At 40.7% G+C, this 24,885-nt stretch overlaps 1 protein-coding gene and 1 long non-coding RNA gene across 11 annotated transcripts in view; one reads left to right on the forward strand and one right to left on the reverse strand.

Annotated features, from left to right (window-relative positions):
• Positions 1 to 3,017: 3,017 nt before the first annotated feature.
• LOC132507286 (uncharacterized) lies at positions 3,018 to 11,073 on the reverse strand. 4 transcript variants are annotated; one of them, XR_009536123.1, is made up of 4 exons: positions 10,928 to 11,073; positions 9,405 to 9,554; positions 8,690 to 8,857; positions 3,018 to 4,341 (listed from the first exon to the last, which is right to left on the reverse strand). It is a non-coding gene; the product is annotated as an uncharacterized LOC132507286 (long non-coding RNA). The 4 variants fall into 4 exon arrangements; XR_009536126.1 differs by having other exon boundaries at positions 9,405 to 9,588; XR_009536125.1 differs by having other exon boundaries at positions 9,405 to 9,591.
• Positions 11,074 to 11,355: 282 nt separating this feature from the next.
• EDRF1 (erythroid differentiation regulatory factor 1) overlaps positions 11,356 to 24,885 on the forward strand; it is a 41,716-nt gene continuing 28,186 nt past the window's right edge. For 5 of the 7 annotated variants that reach the window (XR_009535963.1, XM_060125553.1, XM_060125554.1 and 2 more), the window contains exons 1-13: positions 11,356 to 11,588; positions 11,764 to 11,814; positions 12,567 to 12,775; positions 14,868 to 14,934; positions 15,594 to 15,719; positions 16,787 to 16,911; positions 17,152 to 17,308; positions 20,168 to 20,269; positions 20,537 to 20,658; positions 21,366 to 21,477; positions 22,996 to 23,143; positions 23,237 to 23,345; positions 23,661 to 23,772. Coding sequence is in view for 6 of the 7 variants with exons in the window: in XM_060125553.1 (XP_059981536.1) it covers positions 11,481 to 11,588; positions 11,764 to 11,814; positions 12,567 to 12,775; positions 14,868 to 14,934; positions 15,594 to 15,719; positions 16,787 to 16,911; positions 17,152 to 17,308; positions 20,168 to 20,269; positions 20,537 to 20,658; positions 21,366 to 21,477; positions 22,996 to 23,143; positions 23,237 to 23,345; positions 23,661 to 23,772 (1,548 nt within the window). In the remaining variant the exon portion in view is untranslated. The remainder of the gene's footprint in view (positions 11,589 to 11,763; positions 11,815 to 12,566; positions 12,776 to 14,867; positions 14,935 to 15,593; positions 15,720 to 16,786; positions 16,912 to 17,151; positions 17,309 to 20,167; positions 20,270 to 20,536; positions 20,659 to 21,365; positions 21,478 to 22,995; positions 23,144 to 23,236; positions 23,346 to 23,660; positions 23,773 to 24,885) is intronic. The other 2 variants (XM_060125555.1, XM_060125556.1) reach the window with 2 other exon arrangements.

Below are 24,885 nucleotides of genomic sequence, written 5' to 3' on the forward strand. Positions count from 1 at the left end.
TCAAGCGGTATATCCTCTTGCCTGCTGAGGACCGTCCTAGGTGCCCCAAAGGTACCTCAAACCTATATGTCCCAGAGCCAACTCATGACCTACCCCTCCAACCTCACCTCCTTTCAGTGTTCCCAGATCGTCCACCCCATTTATTTGACCAATTTCCCCTGATATGTATTTCCCACTTGCCCCTAATCCAATCCCCCCGAAGTCCTGGCCATTTTACTTTCCAAATCTCCCTGGAGCCTGTCTGCCATTCTCCATCTCCATCACTATCCCACTGGTCCAAAGAACCATTATGTCTAGCCAGGATCAAGTCAAGATGGTGTAGCCTTGTTTACCTTGATCCTGTGACCCTTTACTCAAAGCCTTTCACTGAGGATCCTGAGAAATTCCTTAACAAGGTCACGGAGACTTCCCCTGGTCAGTGCACACCTGCCTCTCCAGCCCCGCCTCCCATCTCAAGCTCCTGTGGCTCCCATCCCAGCCTTACCACTGTGTTCCCCTGCCTCACAATGGCTGTGCCTCTCTCCGCTGATATCTGGACTTCACCTATGTTTTCCCTCTGCCTGGAATTCTCTTCTCTGCCCTTTTTGCCTAGTTACCTCCTCCCTGACTTTACTGCCTGGGTCAAGTCATAGTTGCAAGTTCACATTTGAGAGGGGGAACTTCCTTGACAGCTTCTGCATATGCCCCCACTAAACTGTTTGCACTCACCTTTGTGTTCCCAGCACCCAGCATACCACCTGTACATGGAAACATGGAATAATTCACTCAAATCAGAGTCAGAGGGGCACCTGCCCTGGCTTTCCTCTAGCCACCCCTGCTCTAACCCCCCTGCAACACACAGGGACACAGGCCCACCTGGAGCTGCTGAGAGCCTGCCCTAATGGCTCCAAGCCTGCTTCGGGGCCCACACAGTGTGCTTCCTAGGCCTGACGCCCAGAGGACCTGGTGTTTGTACCCCTATGCCCAAGGGGTGGCCAGGGGGCACCTGTTAGAAGGGTCAGAGGATAGAACATTTTAATAGTCTCCAAGGGGTGGCTGTGATGAAGGTGTACTAGCCAAGGAAGGAGGATAGGACATATTTTATTTAATAATTAGTTGGCTTAATATATAACTTAGATATTTAGCCATACGCTCTGCAGACTCCATTTACAGTCTTCCCCAGGCCCTGCAAAAAAAAACCAAACCAAACAAACGAACAACAAAACAAAAATCAAAAACAAGCACAGGGCTGGTTTCATGCATATCTGAGAATAAACTTTCTCTCTCATTCAATATCGAGATGATCCCCTGTATTCCATCTGCAATCTGAGCTCAAAGGAGGATTGACTCTTAAAGTCAACAGAGATAGAAATACTAATGCCAACACTCGATAAGCACAATGAATGGGGTGGGGAGGGGGGCGGGGTGAATTACCGAAGTCATTCAGTATCAAAAACATGTTCCCAAATTGTCATATGACACGAAAACATTAAAAATTATGTTCTTTGGATAGTGGGACGATGCATTTTCTTGCCTTTTTGCGTTTTGCTACATTTGAATTTTCCAACATAAACGGGCCCACGTTTGTAATGAAAACCTTATTCTTTTGAAAAATCAAGTTACTGTTCTGTTTCATTTACAAAACACGAACGTTTTGCCAAAGCTCACCATCTTCTTTGCCCTCCCTTACATGGAAGCAATGCTAGGAATTTTCTGTCCACGTATTTATTTCACTGGCAGAGACAAAAAAACCCATATTTTCTCAGAACTCAGCAGCAAAAAAAAGACCACAGTTACACTTACATTTTATGTAGTGGGGAATCACAATAAGCCTCATTTATATGTTTAAAAAATGCATTGCCTGGCTAGTGGAAGCTGGGTCCACTTTATTTCAGGCAGCTACCTGAGTTTTCTTATACCACCCCTGCTGCCTAACTTCCATTAAGCCCACCTTGATTTCTTCTGGTTTCCTAAGTGTGGTCTGCAGTATGTTTTTCATAGCCATGCCCTAAAAATCCAGTTTTGGTTTTCGTTACTTAGAAATAAGTATTATCTAGTTCTTAACCTAGGAAGAACCAATTGCCCTCCTCCCCCCACCACCCCTCCTTCCCCCATTCCTCCCACCAAGCCCCTTGCACCTTGTGTTCCAGCCAACTGGGGCACTCCCACAGCTCCCTCAGCTATTCCCACCTCCACGTTTTGGCAAGTGTTTTTCCTTCACTGTTCCACCCCACACACAACCCTCCAAGTCCCTCCTCAACACCTCAGGCTCCATGGCCCTTGCTGACCTCCCTGAACCCTCACCCCTCCCAGCCCAGTGTGTCTATCTCAACCTGGAAGGTCCCCCACACCTGGTCTTTTCCCTTCCTCAGTGGTGACATCCCACCTCCTATTGCTGACTACTTGCTACAGCCCTTGTCCTCTTCCCAGAACTAGATCATATGCCCTTGAGGTTAGGAACCCTGTTCTGCCGACATCCTTAACCCAGCACTGTGCCTAGGACTAGACGCGTGTCTGTCGGGTGGAACTGAATTAAGCCTATGTCGTTTGGCCAGTCTCAACATTTCTCCCTTGAGAAATGTGTCTGCTTAGGGCTCCCTTGAGAAAGGTGTCTTTTCATAGCCAATCCAGGAGACTGACTTAAGACAGTGATGGACAGAAGAAAATGGCCAGAAAAATGCAACAGGGAGCATTAAATTAAAAATAATTAAGGAGGGCTTCCCTCGTGGCCCAGTGGTTAAGAATCCGCCTGCCAATGCAGGGGACACGGGTTCCAGCCCTGGTCCGGGAAGATCCCACATGCCACGGAGCAACTAGGCCTGTGCGCCACGGCTACTGAGCCTGTGCTCTAGAGACCACGAGCCACAACTAATGAGCCCATGTGCCACAACTACTGAAGCCTGTGCACCTAGCGCCCATGCTCTGCAACGAGAAGCCACCGCAATGAGAAGTCTGCGCACCGCAACGAAGAGTAGCTCCGGGTCACCGCAACTAGAGAAATCCCGTGCGCAGCAACGAAGACCCAAGGCAGACAAAAATAAACAAATAAATTTATTTTTTTAAAAAAAGTATGAGCTAATTTCAATAATCATCTGAGGAAGGGGAGGGTGTGTGGAAGGAGACTGGATGGTGTTGGTCATTTTTCAAGGTGGATAATGGTGATGGGTACATGGGGGTTCATTTTACTGCTCTCTCTGCTTAGGTATATATTTGAAATTTTTGTGATGAAAAGATTTGAAGAAGAAGGCAAAGGAGGAGGAGAAGCAGCAGCTGATTTGCAGATTCAGAAGGGACCCTGGGCAGAGGAAAAAGAGAAGGGCTTGGCACATGGGTCTCTCCCTTTGGGAACCATCTCTCCTGGTAGCAGCACTCCTGCTCTCCAAGCACCTCTCCTGCATCTATACACACCACCCCACCACTCATTTATATGGCCCCCCACGCTCAGACCTTTGACCTGAGTAACACCATCCCAGGCTCTGTCTCTTGGGTAATGCCCCATGTTCTAGAACATTCCCAGAGGGGCATGGGAGCCCCTCCAAGCCAGGCTCTACTTTAACTAATACAGTTGGCAAACCCTTATCCATGTGTGTGATGTCACACACCGAGATCTTCTGGGGCAGAAAGTCCTTGATGCTTCTCAAATCATACCAAGCAGGGACCCTGCAAGAAAGGATCTGCCACGGGTCAAAGGAGCCATCATGGTGGAAACTTCTCCACTCCGGAAGCTAGTAGAGAACTGACCACCGTCCGTCCAGAATGGCTCCATTCTAAATGACCCCTCAGAAGCTCTTCCCTAAGGCTGTGATTCTCCCATGAGTCACTGAAGTCAGATAATACACATTCACTGCAGCCAAGATGCACAAAGCACTGTACTGAGTTCATACTCAGGTCTTTCCAAAATAATTCATGACATCCACAGCGACCATGTCCAACCAGTTTTAGGGATAAACAAGCGGGAGACCCTCCAACATGAGAGCACACTCTTACGCAGTCCCTTTCCTACTTCCAGACCATTAAAGGAGAGATATTTGTAATGTAGATGAGCCCAGTCCTTTTGCACAATGTTGACAGACATGAGGAGGATTCCAGAGAGAAATGCCACAGCAGCAAATGAATATAAATGATGCTTTTTCACTCTGTGCTTATAAAATGCCTTTTGTACCTGAATCTCAAAGCGCTCCAGGAAGCATGTCTTTGGCACTTCCACTCTGGGTAACTGTGAATGGTCAGATCTTCTCAAGTCATTTGTGATAAGAAAGAACAAAAGTCCGGACACTTTTAAGATGCAATATTCTTGCCTTCTGGGTAGTAAACAAAAGCGTGCAGATGGATAATGACATCTGTGGATTCTTGCTTCATTTCCTAGAGAGAACAAAATGTAAATAAATATGTAAAAAACTGTCATTTGTGGATAACACTCATGGTCCATCCAGTAGTTACCATTCTGTCCAACATGCTCCTGCAGCGGATTCCATTCCTGGGCGCAGCCTTGTGACTGCATTACACTGACAAGGTAACATAGATCTCTTCAACGCCCACAGGAAGACAAATATAGAAATGTTTAGTAAAAAGGTCCAGTTCTGACACTGGACACTTTTGCACTAAGTGATGCCTTCCTTTTGTTCTCTCCACTGGAAACTTCCTTGGAAATGCTTAATGGCTAAATGATTCATTAGGGTCTGCAAAGGCCAAGCCCTTAACTGGAAAGGCAGAGGCCTGCCTGAGGGATTGATTTGAAGGTTCATTTGAGAATTCTTTCCTTCTCACCCTCAGCCTAAGGTGTGTGCCCAGCATGAATCACCACTAGTGCTCCAGCCACCACTGAGGCGCCTGGAGAGCAGTCGTTAGTGAGTTTGGAACTTTTGCTAGGATTCGGTTAGGGTAATAATCAGCTTAGGAGGATAAAACTCACAAAGACTCTAAGGACGTTTCTGCTGGGAAAGTAACACCCAGCAGAGAGACAACCTGCCCCTACGATCATCTGTGTTGGATTCTGAAAGTCAAGGCTAATAGCTTGCAAAAGAATTTGAGTTCATCGTGTATCTAGAAAAGTATCTGCATTGAGTTCAAATGCAGTCGAAATGATTTCCAAATAGTTTCAAGTATTTTGCTTAAATGTTATTAGTCTACAGAACAACAATTAAATAATTATCAAGAATAAGTATGTAAGGTATCCTGTAATTGTAACCGAGGGCTCCTTGCTATTATACTGGTAAATGGCACATCAAGGTTTGCATTATCTTATACTCTAAAATTTTTCTACTCTGGTCAAATTAAAGTGTAAAGGAAAATATAGATTATTAATTTACTAACTATTCTTGACCTAAAGAGTAGCTAGCATGTGGTTTTTGGTTCTAAAGGCAGTGGTCTATAAACTCTTATCATATACTATTATTAGTTGAAAAAAATTCTGAACATGTAGCCCCAATATATGCATCTTAATTTATTTGTAAATAATATACTGGCAGTAATACATTAGCATAAAGATACAAAAGTAGAAAATGTTCAAAGTCTAAAACAATATTTTAAATATTTTAATTTTATTTATTGATTGCAAACTAGTTCTGCTCTCGCTAGCATTTTTTTAAAGAGAGTAAAGTGGTCAAATAGGTTTATTTTTGTGACTCTTGGCTGAAAACGCTGTGATATAACAATTTGAAGTGTGCTTCTAAGTTCCGTTTATTTTAAAACTTGGTTTTAATGGCTGTCATTGCTTAAAGTATCTCAAAAGATAAGTAAACTAACTAGGAAGAATCACACCGCTTATCAAGTCAAACTGCTCATTTCAATTGTTTCCACAAATCATGCAAAGGTTTTAAATGAAATTTGGCTAAATCTCCATCGTCTCTGAAGTCCACCAATCCTCCTTTTACAAACCAATTAAATGGTGTCAAGGAATAATTCAGAGATGCTTAGCTAGTTGTTTTACATGCAATTCATTTACTTGTACATGAGGAAGAAAGGTCAATCGACTGTTGTCATGGAACACAATTAAAAACAGGATGTATAAAATAGAGGAGAGAGGAAAAACCCTGCTAGCAGCTGGCAACAGTGAATCTTACATGCACATTTTGGGGGTAAACAAATCAGTTGGAGACTGACAAAGAGATCAGTCTGGGCGTTCTGAGTAGGCCAACTAGCAGTATCAAAGAAAACAATTACGACGTGGATCCCAAAACTCTCCATCTGGGAGAGCTTTTTAAAGAGGTGAGAAATTTCAGTTTCTAAGTTTTGTGTGGATATTTGCCTTTTTTTTTTAATAAGCGATACATGTCACTTTTAGCAACAAAATCATGTAACACTGGAAAGACCTGCAAACCTCTATTTTCAGAAATGCTCTCTCCATAGGATTCAGTTCTTTTGAAAACCAATGAGTTTCTCACTCATTGTTAAAAACATCACCATTATCATGAAGGAACAGATTAAGTCTGTTTATTTTTGTGAAACTCTCTCCTACACCATCCTAATGACAGCTACTTGTCATCACAGAAGAGATGAGTAAATGTGGAATACTTTCTGTAAAACAAAATATAGTAACTCATTTTTTAAGCTTGACAGTTCTTTCAAGTGCTTTGTCACAAGATGATCTGTGATCTGTGTGGTACATGAGATTTTCAAGGTCACCCCCATCTTATTACAAAACTCTGAAAAGATTCTTCTAAAGGTCTTTTTTTTTTTTTAAGTCTTCATTGAATTTGTTACAATATTGCTTCTGTTTTACATTTTGGTTTTTTTGGCTGTGAGACCCGTGGGATCTTAGCTCCCCAACCAGGTATCGAACCCACACCCCCTGCATTGGAAGGCAAAGTCTTAATCACTGGACCGCCAGTGAAGTCCCTAAAGGTCTTGTTTTGTCATATTTTACCCTGTGGATGGCATCCAGTGGCCCATCCAAGCCACTAAATGCCGTGGTAGACTGCATAATGGTCCACAGACACCCAATGTCCTTCCTTAGGGGACCATTAGTCTTCACCACCACCTGGATGCTAAGCTTGGCCACGTGTATCATTTTGGCCAAAAAAAGTGAGAGGCAGTGTGTTTTTCACTTCTGAGCCGGAGCTTTAGGAGCTAGTTCATGGTTCACCAATCTCTTTGTTGCCCCACCACCCCTACTAGTTCCAGATGCAGGTTGCTTCATCAACCTGGGTTCTGGAGTAAAAATTACCTGGACCAGTGAAAGTCTGTCCCAAATGTCACATGTGACATACTGCTACTAAATATTTGGAAATTCTTACCCCCAATTTTTTCTGTTTATCTTAAATTTATTTATTTTATTTGGCATCCCTAGTTTAAGTCACTGACATCTGGGAATCATTTGTTTTGGCTGCATAACCCAATCATACTGGACTGATACACCAGCTGACCATGGCCCAAGGAAGGGCACCTGTGTCAACCTGTATGTTAAGCATTAGTAAGGCTTAATTTTGCCTTTACTTTCCAGATTAAAAAAACAAAACAAAACAGAAGCCACAGTTCTTCCTGCACCCCAGGGGATAATCCTTGGAGATCACTGTTTTAAGTTGTGGTCTGCAGGCCAAGGTGGTCAGACACTAGTAACTCACCAAAAACATAGATTCCCCAGCACTGGCCTAGCAATACTGACTTAGCATCTGGAGGTGGTTAGAGGATTTGCTCGTTTAACAAGTTCCTCAGGTGATTTGGAAGCAAATTAAAGTTCCACTGGCCAGTGTTTGCAATTTGACTGTTTTAAAGACTAAGTGTACTTACTAGTACTCAGGGACCTGGGTACCAGTCCTGCCTTTGCTATTTAAACTACCTTTGCACGATATTCAACACGTCAATTCTATCCTCCTTTCTGGACTGCACTGCTCTCATCTAAAGAGGGACAGGATTGGCTCAGATAATCTCAAATCTCTCTTCCAGCTCAAAGTCCAGGACCAGGAATCAGAAAACCAGGGACTTTCATTGACCAGCAGGCAAAGTACACAAGCGAGGCTGAGTAGGTTAAGACACTAGGTCATGGAGGGGATGGTGGCAAACAGACCGAAGGGCCCAAGCCTCAGTCTAAGCACTCCCTGAAGTTTCCTTCTCTGCAGGCGGGGCTGTTCGGGAATTCCAAGGGCCCTAAGCATATCTGCCTTACATGCAACTGTAAAAGTTTTAGAAAAGATTTCTCATTTTGCTTTGGAAAGTACTGTGTGCTACAACTAAATGAATTTTTGATTGGCATTTCTCTGAAATCATCTTGGGTTCTGGGAGGATTTTTGTAAGCAGAGAAAATCTAACATACAAGTAGTTTTAGAATGGAACAAACTGTGTGAATACTAACTTTAATAATTAATGACATTGACACTGCAAATTTTGTAGCTACTTCATTAAACATTGTAGCTTTCATTTTGCAAGATTAAAAATATGTATATCTTGGAGCCAACAACATTGTTTTTATGTCTCGAACATTTTGATAAGCATTTTAAAAGCCTACTGGCACCAGTCATTTTAGCTGCATTAGCCCGAGGGCTACAACAGTTCTGTGGGCTGGTGCTGCGTTGGCATTGGTGAAACAGATGATTAGACAGAACATTAGCCCTTGAGGAGCTCACAGTCAGCAAGGGACGTAGATACAAGTACGTAATTTTTCTATAAGGGGGCAAGTGCAGGAAAAAGCTACATACAAGTTTTGGGAACAAAGAAAGGGACCCTATGGGGTAAGGAGAGGGAGGTGTCAGGAGAGACTTTTTAGGGATGATACCTGTGACGGATGAGTCTTTAGGAATGAGCCAGGTGAGGAAGGGAAAGGTATTCTAGGCAAAGGAAAAGCACCAGCAGACACAGGTTATGGGACAACTTGTGGAAGCATCAAACTATAAGCAGTTCATTCATTCAGCAAACATCTCTTTAGTGGTGATGGCGTCAGGCACTGGGAAGACAGGTAAACATGTGAGAGCACTGATTGGTTACAAGATCCAGGATAACTGCCCCTGCAGGGCAGAGCAAGCCACAGATGATGAAGTACACCTTGACGGGCGCTGGGACCTGGGGGGCAGGGAAGGAGGGGAAGGCAGACACTGGGAAAATATAAAAATGAACATAAATAAGTGTCTTAAAATGTGAAGTTCTGGAAGTAATGATCCATGTTTTCCCACATTATATTTCAATCACAGACATTAAAAACAATTATATTAACTTAAACCCACAGCACATAAACGTTTCTGAAGAGGGAAAAGAAAAAAATTAATAAGCACTTAGAGCTAGAAGAATGTGTAAACTTTATGTAATTCAGATGTGCTCAGTTTCTCCTGCCATCAGGGATCATCCTCCTTCACTACCTAAATCTCTCTAGTCCTGCCCTGTGAGAGGCCCCAGAATATCTGGTCCCTCCTCAGGTTTCCTTCCACAAACAGTTCCTGGGCGTCCCTGGTTCCCCCAGCCCAACGCCCGCTCCCATAGTCCCCTCTGCCGCTGACCTCTCTTTTTCTGTGCTGCGTTCCCGGTTCCCTGTGTTTCACTCTTCTCGCTGCCTTTTCACAGGCTGTTTCCAGCACATTTTCTCCCGCAGCATTATCAACAAGGGTTCAGGCACTTACTTCTCAAGAGGCCTGCAGTATATGTGAGTCCTGAAGAAAGAATCACTGCTACATCAGGAAATCCCTTCTTGCAAACACAGAATTATACAATAAAACAACAGAATTCAAAGATGATTAGAAGCTAAATTATATATGTATAAAAGCTTAATAAAATGACATTTTACTATAAAATAATGCATAATCAGAAACAAAAACAGGAAAATGAAGCTTTGAAGAATAAATTTTAAATCATTTCATTTTACCCCGTAGAGATATGTTTTTATGGACATTGACAAAGAAATAAACATGTTTGTGAAATTAAGATCTTATCACAGGTTTGCTTTACTTTTTTTTATCACAACATCGCACACGATCTTACAGTACAGGTACACTTATATTAACATACAATGTGCAATTTAAATGTTCTTGAATATTCTTTAAAAACAATTTATTGATAATAGTTGCACAAGTTAATGGTATTATGTACCAAAAGTAGACTTAACCATCCTCCTAATGTCCTTAGACCTTTAAGTTGTGTTCAACTTTTTACTATAATGTAAAATAACAATGTGTTACTTGCAAAAAATGAAAAAAATTGACTGCAAAATACAAACAGAAAATTATAGATATCAAAACCAATACATGTTGATTTAAGTTCTACAAAATATACTATGATATTAAATTCACTGTTAAATATAAATCATAAAAATGTTTTGTTACAATTGAAAACAATTTGTAAATTGAGTTTGTTAACAGTTACAAGGACTTCTAAATCTGCAGATAATTAGTGTATTATCAGCACCTGATGTAAATTACAAATTGAGATAGCCAAGTAATTGCCAAGGCAAAACTAAGTTTTCAAGAAACTTTCAATATTTTACTGCAAAACAAAACAGTTTTATGAAGGCTGTGGCTGCATGTAACGATACGATACTGGGTTTCGGCTCAGAGGTTAAGAGAGCCGAGCACCTTCGAAGCTTTACACAGACCTTGGCTATTTCTCTACCTCTTTGCTACTCAAAGCACTGGCATCATCTCCTGGGGGTCTGGTAGAGATGTAGAATCTCAGGCCCCTCTCAGACCAACTGAATCAAAATCTGTATGTCAACTAGATCCCCAGGTGTTTCCTGAGCCCTTTAACGCTCGAGAAGTCCCTGGACCACCGGAATGCCCTTTGCTAGTTCCCTAGGGCCCGACAAATACGGGGCTCTCCGTAGATGCTCCAGGCGTCACTAAACAGCAAACTCTGCACCTCTGGCGGTGCCGTCTCCTCTGAAATCCATCCCTTCAGCAAAGGCGGAGGGCCTCCTCTCCCCGCGGAGCCCCGCCGCTCCTACACTCGGGACCGCGAGGCCCATGCACGCACTGCGATGAGCGGACAGTACGCCGAGGCCGGGCTGGCTTGAGTCTGGACGGCCCCTCACCTGGGCATGTCTTTCCCTTCCTGGGCCTGTGAGCCCGACTGCAAACCGAAGGGGCACTGAAAGCTGTGGCGGGAAAAGCGCTGACACTTCACTACTTTACGTAACGGGAGCCGCTGGTTACAACTACGGCCGCTCTTCCCCGCCCACGCAGACAGGACCTCTGCGACTTTGACTCCGCCCAAAGCCCAAGTCCCGAGGACGGTTGGCCAACAAAGACCGGCGTGCAAGGGGTGGAGCCTGGGAGTCAGATAACGCGAGAAGTAGTTTCCCGCAGAAACTCTGGCAGACATCAGCGCACGACAGTTCCCGCCCCCGCCGCGAAGCTGGTATCTACCGGGGGAGGCGGGGCCGGGCCTCTGGAGCAAAAGTCGCGAGATTTGAACGCGTTCGGTCCAGTTCTTCCTGTCAGAGGCCGGAAGTGCGGGGCGTATCTGGCTCCTGCTCTGCTGGCCAGCAGCGCCTCTGGGCCCGGCAACTTGTTACGGCTTCTCGGGTCGAGACTTGCGTCGCCTCGCGTCGCCTCGCCTCACCTCGCCTCACCTGGACCGAGGTGATGGGGGACTCTAAGGAGGCCGGGACCGAGGCTCCGCCGGCCGGGGCCGCTGCTCGGGGAGGGCTCAGCCTCTTGTCCCAAGGAGAGTCCGAGGAACCTTCTGCACAGGTGAGTCCGCGGTGGGGCGGGACCTGCAGGGCTCCGTGGGCTGCGGGCCCGCTCGGCCGGGAGGGATGTCACGGTTCCCGGCGGCTTCTGGCGCCTTCTCCACGCCTCCCCGACGGCCCCCCAAACGGAGTGTAAGTCCGTGTGCCTGTCGGTGTACTCAGGCATTTACTTGCAGATCATTCGTATCAAAAGCAGTCCTGGCTTCGTAGTCGAAGATAACCGACAGGTGAGTTAGACACGACCTCCGCTCTCAAGAAGCGTACGTGTAAATATGTGGTTCCCAAGTCGGCACAGCCTTGCAGAGCTGAAGGGAGAAGAGAGCAAGCTCACCGAGATGGCACTGAGCTAATTAATGTTAGAAGGGCGCAAAGTGTTTGCCAGGCCGAAGCGGGGCTACGTGAAGGAAGGTTGGAAGAGTTAACTTAGACCCTGAGCTTTCTTGGGAATGTGCAAGTGAAATCTGTGCGCACCCCCCAGGGACTTGCTATGAAGTTAGACATTCAGAGCATTTGTGTCGTAAACTGACTAATCAGTTGCTAAACGCTTACTTAAAAACAAAAAAGGCCCAGATATCTCACCACAAACTACTTTCTAAATGATGTATGTTATTGACATTGAAATACATCTTTAATATTGAACAGGGGTTTTATTAAATTTTGCATTTAGCTAACGTGCTACTCTTGACTCCTTGGTTTCTGCTTCTACACTTTTTTATGAATGTTTTAAAAGATAGTTCGGTTGGCCTGTTTCCTAGCTAATAACCCATCACACTCCTTGACTCATCTTTTTTTCTTTGAAATTATGTGAAAAAGAGCTAAGTAAATGGTACACATTTACGCTCACATTTATTAACTGCTGTTAGTAACATGTAGTATATGTTCTTGTAAGCCTGATGTGGTAGGGTTTTTATTATTATTAAGGTGGGGTATTTTTATTCCTAGTAGTGTATATTAAAATTTCATTTAATATTTTAATCAGGGATCAGCTTTATTTCTTGGAGGCAATGAAGTGAAGAGCCGAGCTGTGGTGAAATACTCTTCTGCCCCTCCTCGGACAGCATTTGCACGCCTCCAAGAGAAAACAGACTTGAAACTCCCACCTGCCAACTGGTTACGAGAGAGTGCCAAACTAGGACCAGCAGGAACTACCATTCTTGGCAACAGTAGGAAAAGCAAGCCATTTTCAAGGTGAATATTAACTGATGGCATTTTTACCAGTCCCTCAACCCTCCACCTTAAAACTCTTAATACTCGCTGTTCAGTTTAATTTGTAATGCTCATCAACGTGCCAAGATTTCGCTTTGGTAAAAGATTGTATTTGACTTTCAATGTCCTTTATCCCCCTGATAATATGACTCTGTTAAAATATGAAGATATCAATCGCATATGCTTCTTTCAAGTCTGCATCATGTTATTAACAAAGATGAGTTTTGACCACTAAAATTCCATTAGCTATTTTAATTTTAGCCAATTTACATACCTTTTGAATGTGTGAATGCAGAGAATCAGGGTGGCACATGATGAGGAAAACCCTTAACACTGCCTAACCTGTCTTGTGGAATTTTTCATTAAATGGTGGTGGATTGTCTGGGCTGAAAAAGCAGTGATGTAAAAACACAGCATGTCGAGTGATGTACCCCCTTGACTTTGACACTTGGTGGTGGTATTTAAAGTTGAGAGAGTGGCCTGGGTCTTACAGAGAAAAATACAATGATGTCCATATTCTTGTAGACCGTTTAATGTATGGGGTTCTCTTTTTTCCTCTCAGCGATTGAACCTAACATATTTCTGCATAACATATAGCAAGAGCCATAAATACATTAGTACCTTATGTGCCAGTAGTTTGGAAATTATCCTAATGTCTCAGAAGGTAAAAGTTATATTTGTAAAATGTTGCTTGTTTGTAGCACTATTTATACTAGCAAAAAAAAATTGGAAATAGTCTGCATATCTTCTTTTAGAAGAATGGCTTAATAAATTGTAGGTCAACAGAATTAAATGTTATAAAGTGATTTAAATGATAATTATATTGACTGTGTACAGACACTGTGCTGAGTACTTTATATGTTTATCTCATTTCATTCTCACAACAACCCTTTGAGTTTGGTACTGTTAACTAACTTTCCTGCGGAAAACTGAAGCTTGGAAAGGTTAAGTAACTTGCCTAGACCACATGGTAAATCGTCAGCATGCTTTGAAGTGAGGCAGTCCTAAATAAGTATCTTGACTCTCTGCCTCCTACAAACTGAAAAATGGTGACATCGGCTGCCTTTCAGGCTTGCAGATTATAGATGTGCCTCATGTGGTACCTGGCACAAGTTGGGTGCTCAGTTAGCTGTTTTTTCTCTTTCTGGTTGAATTGGTTTCATGTGCATTTTTTTCTCATATATTTTTTAAAAGGGTAGTAGTGTATATCACTGGGAACATAATCCCAGAGACAAAAATTCTGATAAGTGTTTCTGTTGCTATTTTTCTCATCTCCCCACCTAAAAATAATAATAACTCTAACTGACTGTTTTCTATTGGATATTTTTTAGATTTAGAAATCCAATTTCTATTGGATTTTTTTTTATTTTAAATATTTTTTAAATATTTAAAAAATATTTAGATATTTTTTAGATTTTATGACTACAAAAATAAAAATAATTGTTAATTGTTTTTATTCTAAATATTTACTATTAATTACTTCTATTACTATTCTGTTATTACTATCTTTTATCAAATCCAAGATGCTATTGATTTTTAAGTCACCCCATTATTTTAATTTTTTTTAATTTATTTTTTCTTGAACTATAGTTGATTTACAATGTTATGTTAGTTTCTGGTGTACAGCAGAGTGATTCAGTTATATGTATACACACACACACACACACGTACACACACATATGTACATATTCTTTTTCATTGTGGTTTATCACAGGATATTGATTTAGTTCCTGTGCTCTATAGTAGGATCTTGTTGTTTATCCATTCTATATATAATAGGTTGCATCTGCTAATCCCAAACTCCCAATCCATCCCTCTCCCCCTCCCCCTCCCCCTCCCCCTCCCCCATGGGAACCACAAGTCTGTTTTCTATGTCTGTTAAGTGACCCCATTATTTTATGTACCATTAAGAAGGAAAAACTAGCCAACTGTAATGGTGATAGGCATACTGATTTCGGAGGTGTTAGAATGTGAAAAACGTGTATCCAAGAAACGATGAAATGTAGTATTCTATTATAAACAATACCTGCACCACCCTGAACGTGATTTTTGTGGCCTTTGTTTTCTCCTTCAGCTTTGGGATGGCATACGACTTTATTGATTCAGTGGGAAATGATGTGGATGTTGTCTCTGACTCTGAAGTAAGTGTTCTTATTGCAAATGTAGTTGGGATGTTTGTGCTGGGGATTTATAGCCTGCTTTGTCTGCAGTCTTGAAAAATTAGTGATGAAATAAGCTACAACTATCTGATTATTGAATACCTTTTTTATTAAAGTAACACTGTTCACTGCATCTTTCCTCAAAGAGGAGGGAGCAACCCCCCAAATAGTGGCAGTGGTAATTAATATTAGTATTGATGGTTGTGTTTTAATGATAGCAGTTTTGATGATAGCAATTATAATGTTGGGTTATGTAATGTTACTAGTTGAGAATTAGATGTGATACTTTTGGTAAAATCTGTTGATCCTTAGTTGGCCAATTTTATCTGAGATGCTAAAAGCCTGGGTCAGTGCAACAGTGTGACCTGTATATACTTTATGAAATTCCATCGTGTACAAATAAATCTTTGACTGTCATTTACATTAACACAGGGTGACTGGTAAAATGTAGGTGATTCTGGTTCTAAAGCTCTGTCTTCTGTGTGTTTATAGGTAGCTCTTTGTGTAAAATACAGTTTGTATGACCTTAAGGAAATAAGGTTTATTATGCTTTAAAGTTGAGTGAAGTTAAAATTTGAAAGATTCCAGATCACACTACAAAGGTCTTTCTAAATTGTTTTTTCCTCTTGATTTTTTTCAAGAACATAAAAAAGCTTCTGAAGATTCCCTACAGCAAATCACACGTGAGCATGGCAGTGCACCGCATAGGAAGGACTCTCTTATTAGACGAGTTAGATATTCAGGAACTCTTTATGAGATCATCTCAGGTAATACGTGAAAAATAACAAGAAAAACACTATTTTAACAACTTAAGGGAACTAGAAATGTGATTTTGTTTCAAAGAAAGGCCAAAGTGGAAATGTGGTTGAATACTTCAACCAAGAAGTGAAAAGGTTCACTGAAGATAAAAAAGCTTTAATAAAGAAAAAATAGAAAAGAGAACGGTGAAGAAACTTACTTCATTGAAACCAACAGCCAGGATTCTTGCAAGGAAAAGGGTGAAGTGAATGAAGAAAGTTGTGAAAAATCTGAAATTTCAGGGACTGGTTAAATTTTTGAAAAGTCCTTTGATGTCTCCATTAAAGACATTTTCATGAAACATGGCTGCCAGGAAATGTGAAAAATGTTTAAAAAATTATTCCTATGAATATATAGTTATATTAGAATTAATTGGTTCTCTTAAAGTAGAGCTTCTCAAACTGTATGTGGTAAATGACTGTTCTCCCATCATTTTGTAAAGTATAATAATATTGCAGTTTCTGAAAGCTTACTCTGTACTTCTGTATTTACCTTGTCATTATAAATAGTTCATGGTTGCAAATAGTTCATGGTCTTGCCACTCCCATAGTCTACTCTTTAAAGAATATTCCTGCAGTGCTTTGATGTAGGAAAATAAGTTACAGTGATTTAAATTGACATTTAAAATAAATGTTTTTCCATTTGAAAAGACCACAGTTCAGTTCAGTCTGTATATGTTAGCCACTGGGCAGGATCTTGAGAATCACAGTCCTTGCTTCCTAACAGCTTATAATTTGGGGGTTATAAACACACAGATAATTTTAATGCAGTGTGCATAGTGGGACTGATTCCAGGCACTGAAGAACATGTTATAGAGAGAGTCACCTCTCCTTGTCTGGCTTAAAGAGAGGAGGAGGACAGGGAGATTTCCTAAAAGAGTTGATAGGGACTGAGTCTAGAAAGGTAAATGTTTTACGAGTGTAGGTTAATGAAGTGGAATTTAAAAAATAAAAAGTATTTCCCATAAGAGGGCAATAGGTAAGGAATTGTTTTGACTGCAAGCTTGGTTAATTTATCAATTTCTTATGTTATTCAGACTGGTGATTGGACGTGGTTAAAAGAGTTTTATCAAAGACTTATTGATCAGAAGTGGCAGAGGAAGAAAAAAAGCAAAGAACACTGGTATCAGAAGGCTATTCTTTCGAAGTTTTTATATTACAGGTACTTGGCTACTTGTTTATTTTTATCTTAAGAGGAAAAATGAAATTCTGATCTAAAACGTAATTTGAAGCCAGCAAAAGTAATTTAAGTTTTGCCGCTATTATTGTTGACATTTGCCCTATATTGCTTTTTTAACGAGATTTGTGCTTGATTATAGAATCTGGTTTTTAAAAACCGGTGGCCTGTTACATAAAGTTAACTTAGTAACAGTGTGGTATTTTTTCTTTCTGATTTGGCCAGTATCAATGGTGATGGAGCTGCTCAGCCTGTCCCATCTACTGCAAAACAGCAGAAATCGTCCAGCGCAGATCAGACAAACGATTCGGATGGGGCTTCTTGGCCTGCCCCCTTTGAAATGCCTTCTTCAGTCTCTGAAGACCCCAGTGCTTCCAGTCAGGTTAGTTAGTACTTAGATGCTAATTCAGCAAACTCATTTAAGGAGACAAAATCAATTATTCTGTTAATAAAAATAGATGAACTGGAGTGAAAAATATTCCATCAATTTATGTCTTCACAGTTACAAAAAGTACCTTCTTTAGTTTTTCAATATGGAATTTACAAGGGATATTGTGAATGGCTAGATCTGATGTTTTTTAAGAAATAATTCAAAAACATTTAAAGTTTTTACCACATTTAAGATAGCTTATCAATATGCTTATCGATACTGATTATCTCCTTAAAGTCATAAGGAGATACAGTATATTTAAACTGTAGAAATATTAAATACCTATCAGATATTGAGACTCACAGGCCTGTTTGTAATTTAAATACTGATCTTCTACCTTAACTTTTAGTCAGATTGGTAGGCCTGAAATAGCCCTGCAGATTTTCTAGATGAAGTTGCTAAGACTTAACCTACATTAATGTTATAAAGCTTTTAGAAAGGAAGAGAGAGTAGACTGTTACCTCTTTTGTCTCTTATATTCTTGGTTCTTATTGTTCATTTGTTTTTGTCCTTATTGTGTCTATCAAAGAATAAAATAACTCCATAGATGTAAATTGTGCGTGTTTATTTTTAGGAAAATATATTGACAAGCTTGAGGAAGGTAAAAATAAGATCTTTAACTTGGTAAATTGTGTTTTTCCTTTTGCTGTGTATTCTCACACGTTGAACATTCAGCATTTGTCCAGATACTATCTATCCTCACAACTTATAAGGTTATAGGGGACAAATAGCTTTAACTTGATTTTAGTTTTAGTAGGTTTTCAGATAGAGATGCCTCGTTAAACTGTAGTGACCTTAAATTTTTTCCAAAGTTGGGAAAACTGGAAGGAAAAGGGAGTAATTACCATGCAAGTCCATCTAGTGATAACTGTAGGAGGTGGCTATGTTACATAAATGAGAAGGGACATGGGTGCTGGGTGCTAGGAGGGTCCCATGTCATGACTTGGGTAGTGGTTACATAGGTAATTTGCTTTCTTACTAGTCATTATACTATATTCTGTATTATTTGTTTTATGTACTTTCCTATATGTGATTATACTTCACTAAAGGAGTTTCTAAAAAATTACTTAGTATTCCTTGACTTCAAAATACATTATAAAAAGACCACATAATAGAAATACTAGTCTTCTACCACCCATTTCCTCCTTTATGAGTGTTATCATCTGTCCTTTAAGGGTTACTATGAAAAACCTTGGAGGCTTTTGAGAATATGCAGACCTGCATGTGGAGGAAGTGAACTGGAATCTACTTAATGCCTCTTAGGCCGTGTACTTTACTCCACGTGTGGCGTATAAATTTGTTTCATCCTTGGAGCTGCATATGTATTGTGTTGATGGTATCATTTTACAAATAAGTAAATAAAGCTCCTAAAAAGTAGATGTTTGTCTGTGGCCACAGAGCTGATGAAGTTCCAGCTAGGGTCTAAACCCTGATATTTCTGACTTCAGAGGCCTGTTCTCACAGCATTACTCCAGTGTGCCCATGTATCCCCCACATTTAGAAGGGCCCTGTAAGCAGTCGGGTTGTCTTAGCAATGGCATATTCCTAAGTAGAGCTACCCTGCCTAAAAATAATCTTTTACAGAATACTTTTTATAACATATATAAATCTTTAAATTTGAACATTTAGAGATGTATTTTTGTTCGTAAGCTATCACCTCATGAATTCTTGCTCCCAACACTAAAACAGCTAGTTTGAGGCCTGTGTTAAGCATTAATAGAGTTTAAGTAGGTCTCTGTGGTATGGCCGTGAGCCAAACCTTTATTGAGGACATTATAAACTAGAGCCCAAACTCCCACTAAAGCAGCTACCTGGCAAATACAGTTTGGGGGGTTGATAACTTGTCTGTGTAAATAAACAATATAATAAATGTTTGAAATCCTTTAAGCACCCTTTGAAAAGAAGACAAGACATAGCAGAAGCTCTGGAGATTCCCCCCATGCTTGCAGTTATACGTACTTTGCAGGCAGGTGCTAGGCCTGTTAGCACACACATAGGAATAAGCAATGCACACACATACTCACATGTGCATGCACATATGCATGCTCATCTTGGTTTAAAGTAATGTTTCTTAAAGGTTTAAAGTAATGTATTTTAATGGCAACTGCCCTTATGGTTGGAAAGTTGAGTGGTGGACTGTGTTTACCCATGTCAAAGATTCCTCTTCCTATGTGTTTTCAAAATATATTCCACAGAATCTAATAAGAATAAGAAAGTGTTATGAGATCAGATACATGTGAGAACATTGGATTATACAGAGGCGAAGTAGGTTTTTCCAGTGCAGGACCTCTTAGGGGCTTTTTAATGGTAATAAGAATTGTTACTCTCCAAAAGCAAATCGTTGGTAAGCAGTGTTTTTCAAACCTGACTCCAGAAATTTTTCACCCAGGGACTAGACTTCTGTGAAACACACACTAGGAAATGTGAAACTGGAGGCTGTTCTGATGACCAGTGTCTCAAAAATACGGCTGAGGTTTCTTAGGAATTTTTTAATCCAGTAGGGATGGGGTATGCTGAAAGAGCAGTGCTCTTCTGATTCACCCAAAAAAAGAGGAAAACTTGGAAAGCTTAAAATAATCTTTCATTGTTATTTGAATAAGATCTAAATGTGATTAGCTTATTATAGTAACCGGTAATTAGGAGCTCAAATATGTCACCCAGTGATGAGAGTTAATGATTTGTATTAGCCCTGATTTACAAGAGTAGATTTGATGTGTATGCTTTGAATGTTTAGGTGATACTCTTTAACAGTAGGCCATTTTAAAGTAATTACGGCAGCAGAATCACTCCTTATCCTTGCACTTTTCACAGGGAGGTGAGCCTCTTGAACCCTCATACATAGTGGGGCATGTGGCCTCAGCACCTAAAGAACAAAACCTGACTACTTTATTCAATGACGGGGAGAACAGTCAGGTATGCTTTTCGTGGTGTCCAAGGTGAGACACCTAATCCCCAGTCTACTTCGTCATTTAAAAACTAGTCTAAATTGGATTCATAGAGGAAGAAATCCACTTGATCCTGAACCTCTTTCTAAGCATCTCTGTGATCTTATAGCTCTGTGGCTTTAATTTACCTTGTCTCCCTTGTCTTTTCCTTTTTCTAGTCTTTCTGTGGATCATGGGGGGAGATTACTGATCTCCTGTTTATTATATAATCTTTCTATTTGATTTTAAATCACAGGGTCTTAAAAATGATTTTGCTCGGAATATTTTATGGACGTTTGAAGACATACATATGCTGGTTGGCTCCAACATGCCTATATTTGGAGGAGGCAGATACCCAGCAGTCAGCCTGCGCCTCAGGTAACCAGGCTCGTGTCCCTTTAGATCAGCCTTCCGTCTGCTTTCGCCTCTCCATTCCAGCATCGTTGCCTTTTCTAGTTGTTTTCACTTCCCTTCTTGCCCCACCAGTTGAAATGGCTGCAGTAAGGAAGGAGTGTTTCAGCAAATGCTGAAAGCCCTCTGGCTGGCTTTTCATTCTAGTCCTCAGTGAGTGGAGTCAGAGATCTGCTGTGCTGACCTAGTCTTAAGTCTGAATCTACAACTTGTGAGAATATAATGTAGTCTATTTAACTAGTCAAGGAGACGGTCTACCAGCTTTCTGTTAACTAATTGTGAGCATTTTTTTAATGTTCCAGGTGTATGTGTTCATGCTAGTCCATGTGAATTCTGACTTGGGCACTATGATGCATGCTGGTCAGTCTTTCACTTCAGGTTGTGTGAAGAGCGTGCAGTAGGCTCCCCGTCATCCGCTGTCATAGTTCCTCCTATTCTTACTGAAAACTCTGATGGACACCCATTAGAAGTCCAAGAAAAGCTTGTGGAAGGATGTTAAGTACAACACACCACATAAGCTACATGTGCGTGTCTCATCAGAAGAGAAAGCATAAATGGCATTCTCCAACTAGGGAGAATAGATTAAAATATTTTAATGGGGGAAATAAGTCTCAGGTGATTGACTATGGAACAGCTTAATTAAATCAAATAACACTAGAAATGTGTATTTTTAGGGATAACAACAAACCAATTAATGTGCTAACTGGAATCGACTATTGGTTGGACAACTTGATATGCAATGTACCAGAGCTTGTCATGTGTTTTCATGTAAATGGAATTGTACAGGTAAGATAGATACAGTGTGACTTTTAAAATAATCTCTCAAATACAGATTGGAGCAGAAAGTACCTCACTAAAGTTTTTAAGACTGTTAAATACTAAGGTGTATTTTGGCAAGGAAGATAGCTATGGATAAACTCAAATTTGAGTGTTTTCACGTTTGAGTTGGTGGTACCAGAATTCTAGATGTTATAGGAGTCTAATTTTACAGGTAATTTGTGGGCAGGTCATAATACAGTACTAAAATCTATATTTGTAGCCAGAGAACTGTAATTTTAATGCCAGGAACCCACAGTAATTACCTGAAAGTGTCCTAACAGTAGAGGTGTTTATTCAGTATACAAATACCTACTCAGTTTATGCAAAGTTTTAAGGAAAGGCCCCAGCATTGCATGAAAGTAAATAGTTTATATAGCAAATTGTTATTGAGCATATTCTATTTATGAAGGACTTTGTCCCCATCAGAAATGTTGGAGGAAAAACAATAAGGTTTGGTCACTACTCAGAACGGTTTAACCTAATGGGAAATAAGAATGTGCAAAGAGAAAAATTGGAGACAGTGGGTGAAGGATTCACAGTGTAGTGCACACAGGAGTCTGGATGGTCAGAGAAGGGTGAGATCACTTCTGTTTTGATCTGGTCTATTTTCCAACTGATTTGTAGTTTCTAGTCTTAGAGTACTTCAGAAAATATGGTAAGTGGCCTTTAGGGAAGTGTAAGCAGAAGACAAGCTAAAGCTACAGAGGCGCTTTAAAAATTGTGATAGTGGTCTTCCCTGGTGGCGCAGTGGTTGAGAGTCCGCCTGCCGATGCAGGGGACACGGGTTCGTGCCCCGGTCTGGGAAGATCCCACACGCTGTGGAGCGGCTGGGCCCATGAGCCATGGCCGCTGAGCCTGCGCATCCAAAGCCTGTGCTTCGCAATGGGAGAGGCCACAGCAGTGAGAGGCCCGCATACCGGAAAAAAAAACAAAAATCGTGATAGTAATAGCCTTGCAGCCTTTACTCTTACTGTTGCCTCCACACGCCATGCTCCATTTCTGTAAAGGAATAGACTCCATAGCTCAAGGGGAAAAGAGGATATACTGGAGACACTGCCCAGATGACTATAGTGTCAGGGGAAAGAAAAAGCCAGAAATACATATTTTGAGAAAGTTTACTGGGCGAAGTCTGCCTTCATTTACCACCTTCCCAGTGGAAAACCATTAGGGTAGAATAGAAGAAAGTGTACAGTGTGACTTGTTCCATGGTTAGGACAGAAATGAGATCCTGCCTAAGTGTATGGTTCAAAATCAGGTGATGACTCCCCCTTGAGAATTATTCCTGTGGTAAACCACCACATTGCTGGCAGGGATGGGTCAGATTTCTTTGGAGTATCAGGGCAGAAAAAAGACCAAAAACCAGTGCCTTAAACTCCCATGCTGCGTAGGTCTCTAGTTGCGGGATTCGTATGTTTGGTCGCTTTTTCATAAGCGAAGTGTTGCTGTGTAGGTTTTCTCTTAAACTATCTTCTATCTGTTTTACAGAAGTATGAAATGATAAAGACAGAAGAGATTCCCAATTTGGAAAACTCTAATTTTTCTACTAAAGTCATAAAAGATATTGCACAGAATATTTTATCATTTTTGAAATCTAATTGTACCAAAGAAGGACATACCTATTGGCTATTTAAAGGTAAGCTAATTCTTGAATGAATAGTAATTGATTTGAGTGGCAACTGTAAAGTGAGGTTTATTTGGTTTTTTTGGTTTTTTTGTTTTTTCCCAGCAAGTGGCAGTGATATAGTGAAGCTCTATGATCTCACTACTCTTTGTGAAGAAACTGAAGACAAATACCAAAATCCATTCACAATGCCAGTGGCTATTCTCTTATATAAGTGAGTGCTTTAAGAAGTTAAGATGAAGAATTAGCCTTACTTACAATTCTTAAGTGTATAGCCACATTATCTACGCCAAGGTTTTAAATACCTTTTAGATTTTCATAGTTTAAAAAAAGTGTGTGTATGTATGTATATATACACCTATATACTGTTCCAAAATAAATGGGGAAGGGGGAGGGCAGGTATATAAAACACAACATTTAGTTGTTTCTTATGGCCCTTATTCCACTGGAAGGAAAGAAGAGCGTGCCTAGACTTGAGTCGTGTAGAGAACGATGAATGGGGAGTAAATTTGATATGAACTTCTTTTAGGGTTGCTTGCAACATGATGATGAAGAAGAATCAAAATAAGAAACACTATGGGACTGTTAGAACCCTGCTTCTGAATTGTGTTAAATTGCTGGACAAAGGCAGGCATCCTCAAGTAAGACTAACATATGCTCTCTAAAAGAATTCTGGCATTCCGATAGAGAATTGTTGCCTAGACATTAAAACCGCCTAATTCATAGTCTGCAACTGCCCAGTGGATCCAGTTTGGTAGCCAGGTACCACGTGTGGCTCTTGAGCACTAAAGTGTGCTTCATCTGAATCGAGATGTGCTTTCAATGTAGAATACACACTGAATCTTGAAGAGTGTGTGTGCGCATGTGTGTACACATTACATGATGAAATATTTTGTTTATTGAATCAAGTGTAATATTAAAAATTGATTTCGGGCTTCCCTGGTGGCGCAGTGGTTGAGAGTCCGCCTGCCGATGCGGGTTCGTGCCCTGGTCCGGGAAGATCCCACATGCCGCGGAGTGGCTGGGCCCGTGAGCCATGGCTGCTGAGCCTGCGCGTCCGGAGCCTGTGCTCCGCAACGGGAGAGGCCACAACAGTGAGGCCCACGTACCGCAAAAAAAAAAAAAAGAAAAAATTGATTTCAACCAGTTTTTACTTTTTTTTAATGTAGCCACTAGAAAATTTTAAATTTTGTGTCTGGCTCACATTTCTCTTGGATAGCACTGTTCTATAAATTTACAATTCACACAATTTTAATAAAGTAGTGCTGTTTTTCCTTTGTATTATCACTGTTAAAAGGTGGAAAACTATAGTCTCTTGAAAGATCCATTTACATGAATGTCAGTATGAATAAGGTCCACATCCTGTACCTCAGTATATAAAAGCGTCTCTTAAAACAACCTCAGTTCTGTGCCCATGGTTTTACACCACCCTTATTGCCCTCAGGTGTCTGAATTTGACAACTGTATGTTTCAGTGTAAGGATAGTTGTGTCCTGTTTAAATCAGAAGGGATATGTAGTATCTGTGATTTTTTTTTTTTTAAAGATCCAAGTTCCTTTTAATTGTGGCCACGTGCAGTTTGGAGATAAAGATTATCTTAGAGCCCAAACCAAGATAAACTGTTTTTGAAGAAAAATGGCAAAGCAGTTTCTGGCTTAAATGTCTAATTGCTGATTAAGGTGATGGTGGTTAATAAGTTAAAAATAGTGTTAAGACTATTGCATGTCTGAGACTAAGAATTACCTAAACAGTAGA

The sequence above is a fragment of the Lagenorhynchus albirostris genome, chromosome 16, assembly GCF_949774975.1.
Source record: "Lagenorhynchus albirostris chromosome 16, mLagAlb1.1, whole genome shotgun sequence".
In the NCBI taxonomy this organism is placed as follows: Eukaryota; Metazoa; Chordata; class Mammalia; order Artiodactyla; family Delphinidae; genus Lagenorhynchus; species Lagenorhynchus albirostris.